General features: G+C 42.3%; 1 protein-coding gene across 2 annotated transcripts; it reads right to left on the minus strand.

Annotated features, from left to right (window-relative positions):
* Nucleotides 1-674: 674 nt before the first annotated feature.
* On the minus strand, nt 675-17,627 carry LOC139553885 (grainyhead-like protein 3 homolog). Of its 2 annotated transcripts, none has more exons than XM_071366643.1 (15): nt 17,341-17,627; nt 15,031-15,142; nt 14,873-14,934; nt 13,796-14,042; nt 13,561-13,646; nt 13,231-13,372; nt 12,653-12,764; nt 12,355-12,449; nt 10,836-10,994; nt 8,903-8,978; nt 7,522-7,652; nt 5,583-5,709; nt 4,241-4,326; nt 4,047-4,111; nt 675-1,795 (listed from the first exon to the last, which is right to left on the minus strand). In XM_071366643.1, the coding sequence occupies exons 1-15, from the start codon at nt 17,355-17,357 to the stop codon at nt 1,678-1,680; spliced, it is 1,635 nt and encodes a 544-aa protein (XP_071222744.1). In that variant the 5' UTR covers nt 17,358-17,627; the 3' UTR covers nt 675-1,677. The 2 variants fall into 2 exon arrangements, with proteins under 2 accessions (XP_071222744.1, XP_071222743.1); XM_071366642.1 differs by having other exon boundaries at nt 13,561-13,649; nt 17,341-17,626.
* Between the last annotated feature and the right edge of the window lie 2,917 nt (nt 17,628-20,544).

Consider the following 20,544-nt stretch of genomic DNA (forward strand, 5'->3'; position numbering starts at 1 on the left):
ACAGACGCATCACAAGTCCTCAACTGGCAGCTTCATTAAATAGTACCGCAAAACACCAGTCTCAACGTCAACAGTGAAGAGGCGACTCCGGGATGCTGGCCTGGTTTATACTTTATATGACACACACACACTGAAACACACACCCACACACTGAAACACACACCCACACATTAAAACACACACCCACACACTGAAACACACACCCACACATTAAAACACACACCACACACTGAAACACACACCCACACACTGAAACACACACACTCACACACTGAAACACACACCCACACACTGAAACACACACCCACACACTGAAACACACACCCACACACTGAAACACACACCCACACACTGAAACACACACCCACACAAGATGATAGAGATACATGACCTTATTGTGAAAATAATATTATAATATCATGAGACCAGCAGACATGACGAGACACCCGGTAACATGTATTCAGTGTCTGTGCTAAAGGCCTGTTTAAATTCCCTGGGCGGTGTTCTAATATACGCAATGGCGTAAACAAGGAGTATAAATTGAACTATTTGCATACATTTTCTTGGTAAGAGGCCTGCGTCCAGGGTAATTCTGTAAGATTTCAGTTGAAGTGGGATGAACCATATGTCATCTTTTAACTTTATCATATTAAAACCATTGAAAGAAACCCGTACACATTTTTTTAGTGTGTTTAATTTTCTTGGAAACGAGAGTCAATACAAAAAGAGTCGCTATGGTAAAATCATATAAGATATATTACAAGGATATAGCTACAGCATTGAAATGTTGCAAAAAAACGTACAAAGCGAAATCTAAACACCTTCACAAAAAACTCAACTGAAAGATTTTGAAAGAGGTCGATCTGGAACATAGTGGTTCTAGCACAGTGGCTTGGGGGAAGAATTATGTGGTGACAAAATACAACCTAGAAATGTGTACAGTCTTCTACTAAAGAAGGCCACTGAGGTTTTTGTGAAGGCAATACCCGTGAAGTGGGAAATGTATGACTTTGGTTCTAAAAAAGTATTTTGTTGGACAATTCTAGGGTGTTTGTTGGACAATTCAGGCTAAAGCATTATCCTATTGGTAGTACCATTTATATAGCAAACAAAATGGTCTGAGAAGTAATATGGTAAAAAAAATAACTAAAGCAATTAAACAATGGCAGCATTCCCATTACTTGAGATCTCTTGGAAGAAATGATAAGTACATGACAAGCAGCAAGAATGGCAGTCTGAAAAAGTTGACAACATTCACGATATGTCTACTGAAATTGAAATACGTAGCTTGTGGAAATTTCTGAAAAGTGGGTCATGCTGTATCGCTGTATGTCTCCTCAAAAGAGACAACTCATATGTCATTAATTTCTATTTACATAAAATATTTACAGCATCGTCATAATTAATCATAATCGCTCTGTTATAAAATATATACCACAGTAAAAAAAAGTCAGAAGGGGATTAAATGGTATTTACAAAGTCAGTGACTGGCATCACTATAAAGCGTTCGGTCTGAAGTCGGTTCAATGGTAGAAAGGATGGTGTGTCTTTGTCCTGTTGGCCCGGCCAATAGAGTCTCTCACAGGGCAGTGCTTAAAGGGTTGAAATTGGCAGGCAGTTTGATTGGGCAGACCTTGCCATTTGGTGGCCCGAACATAAAAAATGTCTGCCCTCTCTTCATAACTCCATGAGAGTGACCTGGAACTGACTGCTCATGACTTCAGAGATCTCTATGAGGAACGCTGAGTGGTTGCTGTAGTGTTCAATGATGTTGTCATCCATATTGACGAAAATCCTGAAAGGCAACAGACAAAGAACAGATGAATGTCTTGTACCACACTTTATATAACAGGCTACATGTTACGTAAATGGCCTGTTTGCTGCTGTCTGGCTGAGACATTTTGTAGTCATGAAACAAAAGAGTGAGAGGCCTCCAATTCCCTCAACACTGCAAACAATTAATCAGGCCAGACTCCTTTTCCCAGATGGCAACCTGGCTTTACGGTAAGTAAAGCTTTGTTGCTAATCAAGCGATCTGCCTGCTCACGCTACCCGGAGGGAAGGGACTGATTGAAGACTATAAGCAGAACGAGAATGTTACAGAACCTGTTGGGTTCTCCATGTAATGTCAGCACACAGCAGGGCGGTGTGACAGAAGAACCACATGGCATTCAGGGTGACAGTCCCCCTCTAATCTTCTCCAAGTCAGCTTCAACAAATGACTGCCTCGCAACATGTTAGTGTTACACCCGTTCATTGACATGGATTCTTGTGTCAAGACTACAGGCCTACTTTACTACTATGTCTACTATGTCTCAAGCTGAGGGAAATGTTGTCACCTATACATCGAAGGACTTTACGTTTACTGTAAAATCAGAATAGTATATAAATCCTTTTGAAAGATTATGGCTCAAGCATTGAACACACAATGGATGCCATTATTTCATATCATGGTTCACATGTTGACAATAGGGATACCAGCTCTTCCTCAAAGGTTAGTCCTATTCCATGGCATCCACCTCGCAACCACGTTTGCACAATAAGGTGGCTCCCTCCGCCTTAATCAAAACCCTTGTCTATCAGAGTAGCTACCTCTTTTCACTCAACGAAATAGACCAAAACACTTCCTGGTGTAGCTACGGGGAAGGGTAGATCAGATTAGAGAAACATAAATATTGTAAAGTAAAACAATCGCCTGACTCATCCATCTTTCCGTCCTGTTTCTCTTTTGGAAGAGCCAGATTATCACATTCCAGCATGTGAGCTAGCTAGCTCACCTAGCCAGTCTGTCAACTTTGGTTGGTTTCCTTACTGAGGACATTACAGTAAAATAGAAGGATGTATTGCAAAAGGAAATAGTAAAATGCTAGTGTACTGGGAAAGATAGGTTAGTCTGTGGACATCCTGAGGGTTTGAATTAAGACTAGAGTGTTCAGTATATGAGAGTGAAAATAGCTGTACGTAGCTGTCCGTTAGTTTACTCCATTCAGGGGAGAGGTGGTAGGGTTGGGTGAACATTTTTAAATAGGGGGATTAGAAACTATACTAACAATTAGTTTGATAGAACCCAGAATATATCTGCAATATTGAAGCTCATCCACTAAATTAAAAAGTTGTACAACATTTTTTTTTTTTATTCAAAAAGACTTCAACCAAGATTCAAAATGAGGTACCGTAAAACGTTAATTAAAACGTTGAGTCTCAAATAGCCACCTGTCCCTTTTAATAGCCGGGCAATGGCACACATTTCAGCAAATAAACATGTGCTTCAGATAAACGCTGGGTATAAATGTATTTGTTTTATGAGGATACTATGAATTACCATGAATTGTATATGAGGTTTAATGTTTGATATGTTACATTAGATAATTCAGTAATGACTCAAAAAAAAGTCTCATCCATTTTTATCGGCAGTAAGAAACTGCTAGCCATTGGCTGCTAACAGCTGAGAACGGTTAGCTAACTGGCTGCTAACAGCTGAGAACGGTTAGCTAACTGGCTGCTAACAGCTGAGAACGGTTAGCTAACTGGCAAGCAATAAAACAGTCAACAACTTCGGGAGTACAGACCCTCAGAAATCGTCCGATTTCCCATCTGATGGCTCAAGTAAGAACTGCTAAAAATTCACAGTCAAATAGGATAATTATTATTCTATTATATATATTTTTTTTAATGGAGACATACTAAGACAATAGAAATGTGCTGGAATTAAACAATTAACGTTAACTATGAAATTAGCGAAAGCTCTGTGTATTAAGGAAATAGACACCTGGTTCAAATAAAAGCCTGTTTCTTACAAGCGCCTGTTGTGTTCAGTGATTTAAGCAAATAAAAATTTGGGCTATTAATTAATGTTTTACGGTAAGTAGTATATCCTGCTGCGCATCTACTTAATCAAATCCAATACATTTCCCTTCAATTTACTGTAACTTGCTAATGCTACTTGGGAATAGTATTGCTAATTATGTAGCATAGCTAATGCTAACACTTGTTCCTCCTTGAAGTAAAAAAAACTGATCACTGCAAGGCCTCAGAAAGTAATTTACCCTCTTTTGCATTTCTTGTATATTTTCCCAATGGAGTCCTCTTGCATGCCATACTTTTCAGAAATCTGAGAAAGGAACAAAAGAAAGATTAGTATCACTGTCAACTCTACAGTATTCTCTCATGCTTGAACGATGAGATGCTTGGACGATGACAAAGTTGGGTAAGGAATAAGTATTAAAAGTGTACTACTTACCGCGTGTCTCAGGCCTTTCAGAGTTGGGGTGTTGAGCATGAGAGCATCGAACACCTCCTCGGACTCTGTTCTCACGTACAAGAGTACTGCAAATCAGGACAACAGAATACGTCAGGTTGTGTACCAGACCAGGATAAAACAGGACAACAGAACAGTGCCATGTATTCATTGAAGCCAAGGGAAGCCAGGATTCCCCCCAAATATTGTTAAAAAATGTTTACATTAAATAATGTATCTTTCGTCTCTCTGTGTTTCATAATTTTCCTTCAATTTGCAGAGGCTGAATGTATCTCACCGGAGAAAGCAACCAAGTGAGCGAAACAGCGCCCCTCTGTGTCTGTATGTATAGCCCATCTATCTGATGCTTTCTGGTCAAAAAGAGTATGACATTCTTCCCGCCTGTAGCATTGAATGCAAGGAACCCAGTGAGCATTTGACCTTGTTATGAAATAATAGCTAATCAGCGTTGAGCTAAACTGAGTGAGCTCAACTGTGATTGGTCCTGGCACACCAACAAATGTTTTTCAAGTGGAGCCATTTTGGATTTGGCTTCACGCCAGTCCATCACATCAAAATACCAAATGTCACTGACTGAGAACTTGAAATGTTGCATCTCGTTGTGTTTTTGTCCTCCGGTGGTTAGCTAGCTAGCTAAAATTGCCCCTTTCCTAAATTAGCCATGGATGGAGATAGGGATTTGGACTTTTGGTTTGACTTAATTCTCCATACTGGCCAATGAATATAACAGACATTCTGATTTAACTATAAATTCATACATTTTGCCCCTGACCTGAGAGGATGGAAGCTCAATATGTAGCTAGATGTAGTAGGCTAATGTTAACTAGTGTGGTCATCATTGCCCATGAAAGGAAGTTAGGCTAGCGAGCAAGCATTTTAGCCAGTTAGCCCAGGACAACAAAAATAAAAAAAACGTGTACTGTATGACAGTCATAGACGGTTTCGTCAACATGAAAGAGAGGAGGATGGCACACACACACACAAATCAGAACCATGGACAGCCACATATTTATACTGAACAAAAGTAGAAACGCAACATGTAAAGTGTTTCATGAGCTGAAATAAAAGATCCCAGAAATGTTCAATTTGCACAAAAAGCTTATTTTTCTCAAATTTTGTGCACAGATTTGTTTACATCCCTGTTAGTGAGCATTTCTCCTTTGCTAAAATAATCCATCCACAGGACAACAGAATACGTCAGGCCGTTTACCAGACCAGGAACACAGTAGTGCTGTCTGTCTTTTTGCTTTGGGTTTGGCCAATTTCATTTCAATTCAGGAAGTGCGCTGTATTATCAATTCAAGAATTGTATTTTTCTATGTACCTTTCTGTTGCTCCTCCAATCTGGCCTGCTTGCTTGGTGGTGGGCTACCACTGCTCTGGTCCACTCTATCAGGGTAAAGTCTCTTCAGGGAGGTCCGTTCAACTTCTTCCAGTGTTGTGGGAGGTGCCTACACAGAGAACAATCATTAGGTACAGTTCCTCTATAGATTATGATTGCTTAATTTCCCATCCCAGCCATGTTATGGCCGGAACAGTCATATATAGGAATGTTATTATCACTGCTAAAGAGGTCTCCCATGACCCTGTAGAGATGCAGAGAGATAAAAGGTTCCAGACCAGAAGTCTGTCTATCTAAACTATCAGAGACTATCAGAGACGTAACTCTGTGTTGTTGTTTTTTGTCGCACTGCTTTGCTTTATCTTGGCCAGGTTGCAGTTGTAAATGAGAACTTGTTCTCAACTGGCCTACCTGGTTAAATAAAGGTGAAATAAAATACAAGTTTCACAACCTTTTCACATTTTGTATTGTATATGAGACAGAACATTTTCAGACTCTTTTTTATCAAGATAACGTTAATTTGTTTGGGGATTTTTCGGGTTCTCTCCCATCTTAAGAAACTGTGATTTTCTAAGACATATTTTCCTTGACAGATGGAATGATTTATGGGACTCAACTAAGTCTTGTAAATCATCCTACCCTCAGAGCTCAGAAAAGCAAATGACCCCCCTTCACCTTTATCCTAAATTAGGGCACATCTCTCCCTAGCTTCCTCTCTTAAAGCAGTGAAAATGTCTGTACTGTCAAGTAAGTATGGGAGCATTAACACTTGGGAGAAGACTGAGCACACACACACACACTCCCCCTCCCCAAAGCCCAGACTCTGGGAACTAAATGCCTGTCAGAACAGGAGCCCTTACCACCTCCACTGGCTTGTGTCAACAACACTGAAAAGTGGGGGGCTCGTGTGTGTGTGTGTCTGCCAGGTGTGTGTGTGTGTCTGCCAGGTGAGTGTGTGTCTGCCAGGTGTGTGTGTGTGTGTGTGTGTGTGTGTGTGTCTGCCAGGTGTGTGTCTGCCAGGTGTGAGTGTGTGTGTGTGTGTGTGTGTCTGCCAGGTGTGAGTGTGTGTGTGTCTGCCAGGTGTGAGTGTGTGTGTGTCTGCCAGGTGTGAGTGTGTGTGTGTCTGCCATGTGTGAGTGTGTGTGTGTCTGCCAGGTGTGAGTGTGTGTGTGTCTGCCAGGTGTGAGTGTGTGTGTGTCTGCCAGGTGTGAGTGTGTGTGTGTCTGCCAGGTGTGAGTGTGTGTGTGTCTGCCAGGTGTAAGTGTGTGTGTGTCTGCCAGGTGTGAGTGTGTGTGTGTCTGCCAGGTGAGTGTGTGTGTCTGCCAGGTGTGAGTGTGTGTGTCTGCCAGGTGAGTGTGTGTCTGCAAGGTGAGTGTGTGTCTACCAGGTGAGTGTGTGTCTGCCAGGTGTGTTTGTCTGCCAGGTGTGTGTGTCTGCCAGGTGAGTGTGTGTGTCTGCCAGGTGAGTGTGTGTGTCTGCCAGGTGAGTGTGTGTGTCTGCCAGGTGAGTGTGTGTGTCTGCCAGGTGGGTGTGTGTGTCTGCCAGGTGAGTGTGTGTCTGCCAGAGTGTATGTGTGTCTTTGTGTAGGTTCCTGCAGGTTATCCCGTGTGTCAGTCACGCTAGAGTCGGGTTTCGAGTCGAGGAATTTGAATAGCCCACCAATTCGATTGTCTGAGCTTGGCGTCTGCCTCTCCTCACTTTCCCTGATACTCTCCCTTATCCCAACCCACTTTTCCCACAAACTTATTTTCCCACACCATCCTTCCCCCCTCCCCCTTGTGTGTGCCAGAGCCCTGAGCTACAGTCCCGGGATAGCAGGGAACATGACTCATCTTACTGTTGTGGTGGTGAACTCCACGATCCCTCAATCCCAAAGAAAGAGAAAGAAAGGTGGAGTAGATGAGGGAGGAGGGAGACCTACCAGGCCGCAACGCTGCATGTTGGAGAGGTGCATCTCTGGGATAAAGAGGACGGGGTTGGTGACGTGGTCCTCCAAGGTTTTGAAGAAGGTGCTGTCACTTCCCATGGAGCTGGACACTACTGACTTGATGGCTGAGGAGGGAGAGGAGAACACTGGGTTAGAGTGAGCATTATAGAATCGCCTGTTAAATTAAGACCTAAAGGGCTTGTTTTCCCCGGGTGCTTTTTAGTCTAGGAGCAGGGTTTACCTGAGTCTGGGAAACTGTCGCTGATGCTTGTGACACTTAATTATCCTCTTTAAGCTAGAATAGGTACTGAATAATAACACTTCATACAAGTGGGGCTAAATCCAAAAATGCCAATTTCGTTAGAAACGCATGGGGTCTTAAATGACAATCACAGACTGAGAATGCAGTATTTATTTCCTGCTTGTCTGTTTTCACTGTTGATTTAGTCAGACTATTTCAACCATGTAATGGAGTGGAGTTGTGAAGGCCAAGCCTCATGATAAAAAACAAACTGATGAAAGCAGATACCCAACCTGAAGTTAAATTACTTATTTGCATATTCTAACATGCTGTCCACACCGCTTGTGTTTCTTGCACGAGTGTTGCAAAAATTAATGTACACGTTATTCAATAATAGAATCCAAACTGCACACACGCCCGTGCAACAACAAACTTCTACGTAGCCAGGCCCTAAAATAGAACTTGGTTTTATTTTTGCCACTTGAGGCGCTGCAAGTCCCGCCTCTCTCATTTCCTCATTGGTTTTTAGGAGCAAGCTGAACTGAGGTCCACACTCCAGTCCAGTTGGTGCTGGTAATGCACCTTAAAGTTGGTTGCCAACCACCATATAAAGTCCACAGAAGAAGAAGACTGAAGGAGGAGAGATTACTATATTTTGTTTTACCCTTTTACCTGTGGATTAATTGTTGGAGTAGAGAACAGATGATTTTGTGTGGCTCAAAATGGGTCAAAATTCTACAAAGATCCAGGAAACAAAAGGACTTTGAGCATTTCAGGTAAAATAACAACCCAATGCTTATATCCCAGGACAAATTAGCTAGCAACAGCTCGCTAGCTAAATGTCCATGAATGTTTCATGTGTTTCGACCTGTCCCCAAATGAATGTAGTTGGTTCAGAGGTCGTTTTGATATTTCATCCTACGTGTCCTGATCGCGTCTGGTGTGGATGAACAAAATCAACATGTGCGTAATGGCGCACGTGGGCGCATGCACGTGCCCGTCATAGACAGCATGTTAGACACTACATGGTGTTAGATGTCTCCTGGGGTTTACATCTGTCATTGGGTTAGTGTTTGTGTGCGGATGTCGCTTGTGATTATTTTTCTAATAAGACAGTGCCTGAAGGACTCTTACTTTTGGAGTCGATGACAGTTTTGCCCCTCCTCTTGCTCCTCTTCCTGTCCTCATCCCTCATCTTCCTCTCTGCACCCTGAGGAGAAAGACCCAGACACACATCGTCACAACTCTACTCTGACAATTTTATTCCTCATTTTACTAACCAGTCAGCCATACAACAATGTATTTATTAGAGAAGAAGCAACAATAAAATAATACATCTGATTTTAAGTCATGGTTGACCTAGCCTGACTAGCAATGTGGTCCGGTCACCCTGCTCCACCTCATGACATCGAGATACAGCGGGTTAAAGGGACAACATTGATGACGGAACACTCATTCACCAGCTGCTAAACCAGTTTGTTTGGCTTGTGTGTCATTGAGCGGCCCGACACATTATCACTCCACTGTGTCAAAACAGCTAGTGCCAACGGATGACACATCCCAAAAGGTGGATAGATTGAAAAGATTACATGGCCATAGGGGCTTTTGACGACAACTATCGGATTTCAAGCCAACAATGGGATCAATGACTAGGTCTGTGAACCATCAGATGTAGGTTCAACTTATGAACTAGACATCTGTGATTAAATCATGTGTTTTCGTCACCTGCACAGCTTTAGGTCATAAACTAGAGATACAGTAACTGTATAGGACTTAGTACCAAACCTTGGGGGATACCACTAAATATATATTGTAAAGCTTACAGTGCATTCGGAAAGCATTCAGACCCCTTGACTTTTTCCACATTTTGTTATGTAATAGCCTTATTCTAAAACTAATTTGTTTGTTTTCCACATTTTTAATCTACACACAATGCCCCATAATGACAACGCAAAAACAAGTTTAGACATTTTTGCAAATGCATAAAAAAAACTGAAATATCACATTTAAATAAGTATTCAGACCATTTACAGTACTTTGTTGAAGCACCTTTGGCAGCGATCACAGCCTTGAGCCTTCTTGGGTATGACGCTACAAGCCTGGCACACCTGTATTTGTGGAGTTTCTCCCATTATTCTCTGCAGATCCTCTCAAGCTCTGTCAGGTTGGATGGGGAGCGTTGCTGCACAGCCATTTTCAGGTCTCTCCAGAGATGTTCGATTGGGTGTCAAGTCCGGGCTCTGGCTGGGCCACTCAAGGACATTCAGAGAATTGTCCCGAAGCCACTCCTGCGTTGTATTGGCTGTGTGCTTAGGGTCGTTGTCCTGTTGGAAGGTAAACCTTCATCCCAGTCTGAGGTCCTGAGCAGTTTTTCATTAAGGATCTCTCTGTACTTTGCTCCATTCATCTTTCCCTTGATCCTGACTAGTCTCCCAGTCCCTGCCGCTGAAAAACATCCCCACAGCATGATGCTGCCACCACCATGCTTCACCGTAGGGATGGTGCCAGGTTACCTCTTGATGTGACACTTGGCATTCAGGCCAAAGAGTTCAATCTTGGTTTCATCAGACCAGAGAATCACCTAAAGGACTCTCATGGTCTGAGAGTGGCCAGACGGTGCCTTTTGACAAACTCCAAGTGGGCTGTCATGTGCCTTTTACTGAGGAGTGGCTTCCGTCAGGCCACTCTACTATAAAGGCCTGATTGATGGAGTATTGCAGAGATGTTGTAGAAACATCTCAAGGATGATCAATGGAAACAGGATTCACCTGAGCTCAATTTCCAGTCTCATAAAAAAGGGTCTGAATACTTATTTAAATAAGGTATTTGTTTTTTATTTTTAATACATTTGCAAACATTTCTAGAAACCTGTTTTCGCTTTGTCATTATGGGGTACAACACCAGCCAGACTTTTGCTTCCATGTGTAGATTGTTGAGGAATATATTTTGTACGTAACAAAGTGGAAAGGGGTAAGGGGTCTGAATACTTCCCGAATGCACTGCACATTACACATCTATAAGCCCTTCAACAACAAAAAAGACATTTGAGATAGAGCTCTTTACTGACCTTATCACAGAAGATTTTGACCTGGACGGCAGCTCTGTGGATGAGGCGGTTGGTGCCGGTGCTGAAATCATAGGTGTCGATCTGGAGGTTGAGAGGAAGCCCCTTCACCCCCTTCTGAGAGGAGAAGTCTGTACTCAGAGAGTTAATGCCAATGTACACCTGGAGAGAGGAGAATAGGGTTAAAAATGATATCAGACAAGGAAACGTACAGTATTAATACTGGTTTCAAAAAAACAAATAAAGCAACACATCACGGGCACAACACCTCTCCCCTACGTTACCTACTTTTTGTGTGCATGTACTGACATGTATGTGTAACCGATAGATACACACGCAAACTACATGTTAAAGTATTTTGTGCGTTATGTGTCGGACCCCAGTAAGACCAGCTGTCGCTAATGGAGATCTTGATCAATAAAAAAAATGTGAGGACTTTCTAGAACTGTTTTGGTGCCCTTTTTAAAAAAAGGTACTTGAGTGGTATTGAGAACCTTGAAAAATCATTAAACCATTCATGCAATTCGCAATTGTTATGTTCTAATGTTCTATTCAATGTCATATAATGAGAAGTGACAAAGAGAGAGAATGTCGCGTGTGTGTGGGTGGCTGGCTGCCCTTTGACCAATGAGGTGTGACTGAGAGAAATTAAAAGATTGAGTGACAAGCATAGACACATCTCTGATCAGGAAGAAGTGTGGAGACAGAAAAAGCTTCACAAATCAAAAATGATGAATCTATGGACACGTGTTGTGATGACACCTTTTTGGATTGGCAACCCTCCACTTGTGGGAAAAACATACAGACGTACAGTGTAACAGAAAAGTTTAGAATGTTTCCACAACGGCTGTGTCTTGGTAAGGTTTCAGGATATAAGAGGCCCTGATTTTAACAGACTTGTTCTGGGTAAAATGAGATGAGTTAGTATATCACTGGTTGTGACAACAGGTGCCTTCAGTTTTGAAATAACCTTTACTCACTCATTCCTTCCAACCTGTCCTTTCCTTTCTCCCTCTCCCACTCTCTCTCTCCATTCTCCCTCTCTCCGTTCTCCCTCTCCCTCTCTCCACCTGCAGGGAGTTTCACTGCCTCACCCCTATGGGCGTGAGCAGATTGCAGTAAGCGCTCTCGACGTGTCGCTCTTGCCTTGTGGTGACAGGCGCCCCGGGGCGGCTGCATGCCAGGGATTCCTCCCCTCCCAACCCTCAGCGCTCCCTCATCGCCCCATTTCAGCTCAACGGATAGCGTGGCTAGATAAATAATAGGGCTGTTCCAAGCGCTACGACTTTATCTGTGTGTGTGTGTGTGTGTGTGTGTGTGTGTGTGTGTGTGTGTGTGTGTGTGTGTGTGTGTGTGTGTGTGTGTGTGTGTGTGTGTGTGTGTGTGTGTGTGTGTGTGTGTGTGTGTGTGTGTGTGTGTGTGTGTGTGTGCGTCAGTGTGTGTGTGTCAGCGTGTGTGTGTGTGTGTGTGTGTGTCAGAGTGTGTTTTTCCACTGTTGCGCCAGTTTCCTGGCTGCGCTTACCTTCGCTTCCTCGTTGGGGTTCCAAATGAAAGACAGAGCATTGAAGGCCACCTCTTCCACATGGCTGATGCCACTGAACACCTCTTTGTAGTCAGCTAGAAGACAGGTAGAAAGACATTGATTTAAGGAAAATAAAGTGGTTTTCTGTTCTGAGTAGATACAGGCTTACGAAAGAAGCAACAACAACTAATAAAACCTTCCAGTCATTGACATTTGTTGTTTTAGACGTAGAGATAAGGCAAATTCCTGTTGCTGTTCCTATGCATGTGTTTGTGTGTACATGGTAAAGGTTGTATACCGATGTCAATGACCCTCTGCTTAACGGTCGGCTGCCTTGCGTGCCAGTGATTCCAGCACCTCAGCTGGATCTCTGCATTCTTATCATTCTCAAACACCGCCATGACCACCGTCTGGAGAAAGAGAGCAGAGAGAGAGAGAGAGAGAGAGAGAGAGGGGGGCCATCAGACAAGGTACATTTTGTGTAGGTTGTGTGCATCGCCGACTCCGAGAAAGGCAAACTACCGGGCACGTTTCATTCGCAAAGGCTTGTGTGCTCTCTTTTCACCAGAGAAAAGAGAGGGCTGTCACACAGACCTTTAGCTCCTCCCCTTGTTCTCCCTCTCGGCCTGACTAACTGGCTGACACGCATTGGGTTTGGCCCTGAACACTGAGCCTGGCGGAACTCCAAAACCAAAATCACTCATCACAAGAAGAGAGAACAACGTTCCCACCCTGCTCCATCGACCATGACAGTCAACAATGGTGAGGAGGGGGGAGATTTTGAAGGAACATACTTTCACTGGGGTTGTGTCAAATAGAACATCCTCTGGTGAGAGGAACTGTCCTCTTGGGTGATGTCATCAAAGCTCGACTCACCTTGACTTTGTTGGAGGACAGGCTGTCCACCCCCTGTAGGGAGATAGGGTAGAACTGGCCCTTGTTGAGGTAAACCATGGGCAGCTGGGACGACTTGTGCTGGGTGGCTTGAGGGGCTCCCAGAACGAACTGGAAATCATTCCTGGAGACAAAATGTTAACGGTCAGCATTATGTTTTGCCATTTGAATATTACTGCCATTGCTTTGCGAGTTATACACAGCTCGATGATATTCATTGCCTTTAGCCTAATTCAATTAGCATTTTCGATACTTAGGCGTAGCTCAGCACAGGTGTTCTAATTTGATTTGATTCCCAGGGCACATAGCTACCTGTATCTCTCTGGAGGGGAGTTGGTGTAGGAGTCAGAGTACACTGGACTGGGCTGCTTGGTAAAGGGATCACTGTAGGGTAGAGACTGCTTCAGAGGAACACAAGAAAAAAAGTAATGAGGAGATGGAATGTGAAAAAGAAAGAGAGAGAGAGAAACTAGAAGGGGAGAAGTTGCCAGAGATGAAAATGTACAAATAAACAAGATGGCTGCTCTGGTTAGAGCTGTAAGCTTACCTCAGTGGTTGCCTCAGGGAAGGCTGTCTCTGTGGGCCACTTCTGGGAGAGCAGGGAGTCGAACATGTTGTTGATGGCCTGCTTGTCGTAGGTGTCGGCACTGGAGTTTTGGGGGACAGAGGGGGGGCAGAGGGACGACAGCTTGCTGTTGAGGTCCAGCGCCTCCTGGGGGTGGCTGGCAGAAATGTTGATGATGTTGGTAGGCGTCTCCAGGGAGACCAGCTCGGGGGAGGAGCCACTCAGTGTCCTGGGTTGGGGGGGAGGGAGAGGAGTTCAGATACAAGACCAACCCATTCAGCCACTCCTTTGATTGACACTCAATAAATAATGGAGATGTTTGACAAACAAAACTCTTCTGAGAAACACTGATTGTCAATAGAACTGCCCTTCCTTCAACAACAAAAATTCAGCTCTTTTATACAGTAGCATGTACAGCAGCACACATACACACAATTCCCGACATGAAATGTGTAAAAGTCAATAAGAATGAAGAAAGCCAGTGTAGTTCTCAGAGTCCACTGGGCACACAGTGCTACTGAGAGTGAGCTAAAGAAAGCTGGGTGGGAACTGTTTACCGCCTAATCCCAATATTTCTTCCCCTCTTTCTTTATTTGAGTTTTGTCGAAAGGGACTGACTGCCGTGTTTGACGGGACAAACTGCGTGGCCACCGACGGCCGTTTCTCAACCCAGACAAAAGAGAGAGAGGGAGAGCTGGGGCTGCTTCTCCTCCTTTGTGAGTCAGAGACGGTGTTGTTCAGGGGTGGGAAGAGGAGGAGTACCACAGCCCATAATCCCTTGGGGTTCTGTTTGACAGGGGGATTAGCCACAAGCTCACCCAACTCTGACCTCGCCAAAGCCTTGCTCTTTCTGTGCTGCTTGACTCCATGACATAGGAACTCCCAATACCACCCGGGTTCCACTTAAAAATCCCTTTACCATCCCATCTTCCCCATACCCCTTTAGTGTCTGCCTCTACGGTTTGATTGACAGGTCAAATTATCTTGGCCTTTAACCCGATCGCTCAATCAAGTCCATACTCTTGGTAGTGTTAACAATTGCTTAGATATCAATCATACCTCTCTGGCTTGTACATACTGCTGCCTCGGCTGCATGCAACCATTTTCTGTTCTTTTGGTGTCTGTGAACATGAGAGACAACAGTGAGTTGTTTCTGTACAACACGTACAAAGGAGACAGGTTGAACTTAAACGGGTGGTATAACGCACACGCATTACCTTGCACTGGTCGTAGGTGAGCAGGCTGTCTGTGTAGGCCCAGGAGTCCATGATGAGGTTACTGTAACACTGGTAGTTGAAACTCTCGTTCTGAAGGACCAATCCCAGAGTCCTGCAGCACACAGACCAGGAGAAACATTAATAAGGCATTAGAGTGAAGGAGGTAGCACTTGACTTTTGTAATTAAATAACATTTTTTTGGCATGTTTTGGCTATGGGAAGTGCCTCTTTGCCTATGCGTATGTTAACTTTTATAGTAGAAATGCAAGACTTTATGCTGTGAGTGTCTCATGCTAATAACAACCTGAAGCGCTGCACATACTTGCCCCTGGGCTAGGAGGAAGGTTTCGATTGCAAAACCACAGATCTTAATAAGATATTTGCTGCTCGCTGCGTACAGTAGATGCCAGAGAAGTTCAACATACTAGGGGCCAAGAGCTCACCCACACACAAGTATGCCTTGTGTAATAACCTCACAATAATTACGTTCACAATAATTACGTTCACAATAATTACGTTCACAATAATTACGTTCACTAGAACTCGATCACATTATCAGTTACCGCAGAATGGTATCATGTTTTTCTTTTTTTTTCTTTTCATGAAAAGAAAGAAATAACTTTTTTGTTATAAGCCTTTTCCCTCCTAGGGTCATAGGGTCATAGGGTCGTAGTGACTTCTTAAGTACAAAGGTCAGGATCCGAGCTGTCACCTGGAAGGCTCTGGGTTTCCAACAGTTTGCCAACAGTCCAGACACAAAACAAGGGATTTAGGGGAAGGATCAGTAACTCCTTTGGATAAACAGAAAGAAAAGTGGGATTTGTTTTGGGGGAATTTCCTGGCTACTGAGAATGAAGTAAGCTTCCTGTAAGTTGACCTGGAGTGGCCAGTGTGCAAACAGAGCATGTTTACCTATGAGCTACCACATAATGTGCTGACAACAAAAGGAAGACTTCAGGCATTGACATCCTACTGTGTTTGACCAGGAGAGAGAGAATCACAATAAGGGCGTATTAGCAGAAAAGAAGGTCGTATTATCACTGTCCTTCCATACCTCTTAAGATTCCTATACAATTGTTTACTAAAATGCCTTCTCTCAAAACTGCAACCCACCACTGCAAAGACTGATAACAGACACCTGTTGTAAGATACACCTGTCTCCCCCTCTACAGACACTCACCTGCATCAGTGTACATTAACACCACAACATTCCATTAGCTAATCTTCCCCTTTACAAAAGAGTGCCGTTTTGAAACTGCTGTAAAAGTGCGGTAACTGTGATATTTTGGACGCAGTAATTACAGTATAACTGCATTGTACTGCAGTTATACTGCAAAATTATTGCAGTAAAAAAAAAAAATTGGGGGGGACGCATTATTTGCTGCATACTGCAGTTATACCGTACTCTGACTGCAATCTTTTTGCGTAAGGGCCTTTCTCTAAATACTGCTCAATACAAATGTTACAACAGAGAATCCCTGTCTAGAGTTTCACCACTACATTATGTAATTCAACGCATTCTCCAAGACATTCAGGAGGCGGGTACCAGTTTCCCTCTCCCCCATTGTGTGTTGTACCCCTTAGGTGTAAACACGGCCTATGACAGGCCAGTTTAAACCACGAGTCGCTATAAATACACAACATAGCAGGGGGACATCGAAAGTGTGTGTGTGTGTGTGTATCAGGTTCTCCACTAAATATACTCTCAGTAAAAACACACCTTTCACATGATGGTATCATTGCACAACATAGAGAAACAGAGGTAGAGAAGAGGGGGCATGAGTGCCCTGAATTTCTTTCTCTCTCTCTCAGGAAGTGTAGGTAACTCTTACTGTTCAACAGAAGATGATGACTGGACAAGTCAGCACTTGCATCATAATCTATTCTGGCCCTCAGCAGAAAATAAAAGGTAGACTGTTGCAGAACCAAAAGCAGTTACAGCCAAAAGAGTCTTACATCAATCCAACCAACGGATGCACTTATGTCACGTTCATGCAGTAGTCGTAGAAAACAACAGGTGATCCAGAGATTTCCCACTAGGGGAAACAATCAATAGGAAGCTCTACGCAAATAACTTACTTACATTTGAACCCGGAGGTTCCGGAGTTTCCGATAGCACGTGAATGCGGCATTAAAATATTAGACTGTCTAATACAATTGGTTGCATTTTACCTTAGCAGGTATACACCACAAGACACAAGTCCAAACACATTTCCTTTAAGGAACACATTCTAGTCCCAGAACACCCCCTTTTAACCCCGTAAAACATAGCATGTCACAGAGAACCATGTAACGAAGTTGTCAACTTACTCAATCTCTTTGGTCATGACTCCTTTCCAAGACAGAAGAGTTTAGGTTCCTCTGGGTAAAGACTCCTCTAGTGGGTGTGGGTGTTGTCTGTCTTAGCAGAGAGAGTGAGCCTGTTTTGATTCCTGTCCTCATCAGCTCCCCACATTTATTTCATGCTGACAGGTAGCTTTCCTCACTCGCGCCTGATTGGCCGAGGGCTCCGAAGACAGGTGCCTGATAGGACAGGTGTAGAGGGGTTAACTGTTTCAGTGCTGATGAAACACAGGTGTGAGTGGCGGTACTTAGCAGGACAATCCTGGGAAGTGTTTCACACATCTCATTAGGAGTTAAAGAAAAGAGATTGGTTTCTCCAGGGTGTCAAATGATTCTTATTGAAAGTGAGATAACAAAGAGTTTTTTCAGGAACTATGCTTTAAAATGGTAATAGAATTCAGTATCATTATACAGTGTTGAGAAAAAATGTACTGGTGCCATGGTGCACTTATTTGCTGGGATCAGTGTTTGCAATTGTTTTTGACTAAACTATTTAATGGAAGTAGTTGAGAGTAGTAGATAAGGACTTTATATTTGGATAGGATTTGAAAGGATTTGTTACATTTCATATTGAATAATCCACAAGAGGAACATAATTAAGATTATCATATCTGGTCCCTATAAAGAAACAAAGAACATACCATAATTTCAAATTGATATACCGGTACATCCATGTTCATTTATTTAATGAGCATGAGTTCTTTCCTCTGTTTAAAATGTTTTAACAATTTTATGGTAGGATTTTTTTATGGTTTGGATTTTACATTTCAATATAGATAAAACTGAAATATGTATTTCTTTCAAATCTGTAAAGAAATTCAAGTGAAAATTCACAATTCTCAAAGTGCAATCAATCTTTAAATATTTCACATTTTAATATGGAACATCACATACATGGTTTATTTTATATATTGTATTTCTGTATGGGATCAGCCCATTTAGCAAAAACCAAAGACATATATTATTTCCTCCTTTCACAATAAGTTATGAATTGAGTCACCCACAGGATGCCGTGTTCTTTAAAGGATCTTCTCCAATTGTTACAAGGATAAGGCTCTTCCAGGCAAAGTTCTTCCACCCACCTCCCTTCCCTTTTACAGAACCAAGAAGAAGGATATTGCCATCTGGGCCCAGATTCACAAAACACTTCTTATGAAAAAACTTAAGAAGCTTTTTAAGAAAAAAACCCCCTAAGTTTATAGGATAGTTCATAAATGCAATTCCTCAACAATATCTTAAGATTTTATGATTTTCTTACAAACTTTTAAAACATTATCTTATTAATCTTAAAATGTGTGTTGCTAGGATATCAATTTAGCTATCTATCTAGATAGCAATGGCAATCATCTTTCAGATAAAGTTTGTGTGAATTAAACATGTTAGATTGCTTTCAAGAGCTTATTCTCTCTCTGCCCAGAGTTTAGGACGAGGGTTTAGCTATCTTGGAATTCAGAACAAATACAAGAACTTTATGTTCAAAATTCTAATTTCTTCTTCACTTTTTTTGCTGAAGGAGAAACATAAGAAATAACGCAATAACATTTCCAACAACCTTTTAAACAACTTCACAAGTCTATAGTTGTATGTCTCTGGGCCCTGGCCATTATCTAGTGTAGGAGTGCTGATGTAGGATCAGTTTTGCCTTTTAGATCACAGTGAATATGATTATACGTACAGGGGGGAACTGATCCTAGATCAGCGCTGAACTTGCCTAGCATGTGCTACATGTTTTAACATTATTTAACCAGGTGTATCCTGTACAATAAAAATGTAGTTCTTGTATACAACAGTGAATGTGGTTTCCCTGTTGGAAGGATTCCCTGGCCTTTTTTAATCTATACCGTATATATATATATATATATATATATATATATATATATATATATAGATATATATACAAACGTTTGGACACACCTACTCATTCAAGGATTTTTCTTCATTTGTACTATTTTCTACAATGTAGAAAAATAGTGAAGACATCAAAACTATGAAATAACACATATGGAATCATGTAGTAACCCCAAACAGTGTTAAACAAATCAAAATATATTTTATATTTGAGATTCTTCAAAGTAGCCACCCTTTGCCTTTATGATAAGCTTTGCACACTCTTGGCATTCTCTCAACCAGCTCCACCTGGAATGCTTTTCCAACAGTCTTGAAGGAGTTCCCGCATATGCTGAACACTTGTTGGCTGATTTTCCTTCACTCTGCAGTCCAACTCATCCCAAACCATCTCAATTGGGTTGAGGTCAGGTGATTGTGGAGGCCAGGTTATCTGATGAATCACTCTCCTTCTTGGTCAAATAGCCCTTACACAGCCTGGAGGTGTGTTGGGTCATTGTCCTTTTGAAAAACAAATGATAGTCCCACTAAATACAAAACAGATGGGATGGCGTATCGCTGCGGAATGCTCTGGCAGCCATGCTGGTTAGGTGTGCCTTGAATTCTAAATAAATCACTGACAGTGTCACCAGCAAAGCACCCCCACACAATCTCACCTCCTCCTCCATGCTTCACGGTGGGAACCACATATCCGGAGATCATCCATTCACCACAAATCAAATCAAAATCAAATCATTTTTATTTGTAACATACACGTGTTTAGCAGATGTTATTGCGGGTGTAGCAAAATGCTTGTGTTCCTAGCCCCAACAATGCAGTATTATCTAACAAGTAACATCTACCAGTTTCACAACATATACCCAAAATACATGTAAGTCTAAGTAAGGAATGGATTAATAATATATACATATATGTCAGAGAGGCATTGGACTAAGAAACAGTGGCATAGTATAGAATACAGTTTATACATATGAGATGAGTAATGCGAGATACGGAGACATTATCAAAGTGGCTCGTGTTTCATTTCCTTAAAGTGGCCCGTGATTCCTAATCTATGTCTATAGGCAGTAGCCTCTGATGTGCTGGAGATGTCTGTTTAACAATCAGTGGTGTAGTATTGAATACAAAACTGTATATACATGTGAGATGGGTGATGCAATATGTAAACAGAATTTAAAAGTGACTAAGATACCGTGGAATAGTGTAGAGCGCAGTTTATACATATGAGATGAGTAATACTAGATACGGAGACATTACTCTTAAGGATTCGCCCCTTTTTTTCTATTTTCGCCTAAAATGAAATACCCAAATCTAACTTCCTGTAGC

Source organism: Salvelinus alpinus, chromosome 25 (assembly GCF_045679555.1).
Source record: "Salvelinus alpinus chromosome 25, SLU_Salpinus.1, whole genome shotgun sequence".
Lineage (NCBI taxonomy): Eukaryota > Metazoa > Chordata > Actinopteri > Salmoniformes > Salmonidae > Salvelinus > Salvelinus alpinus.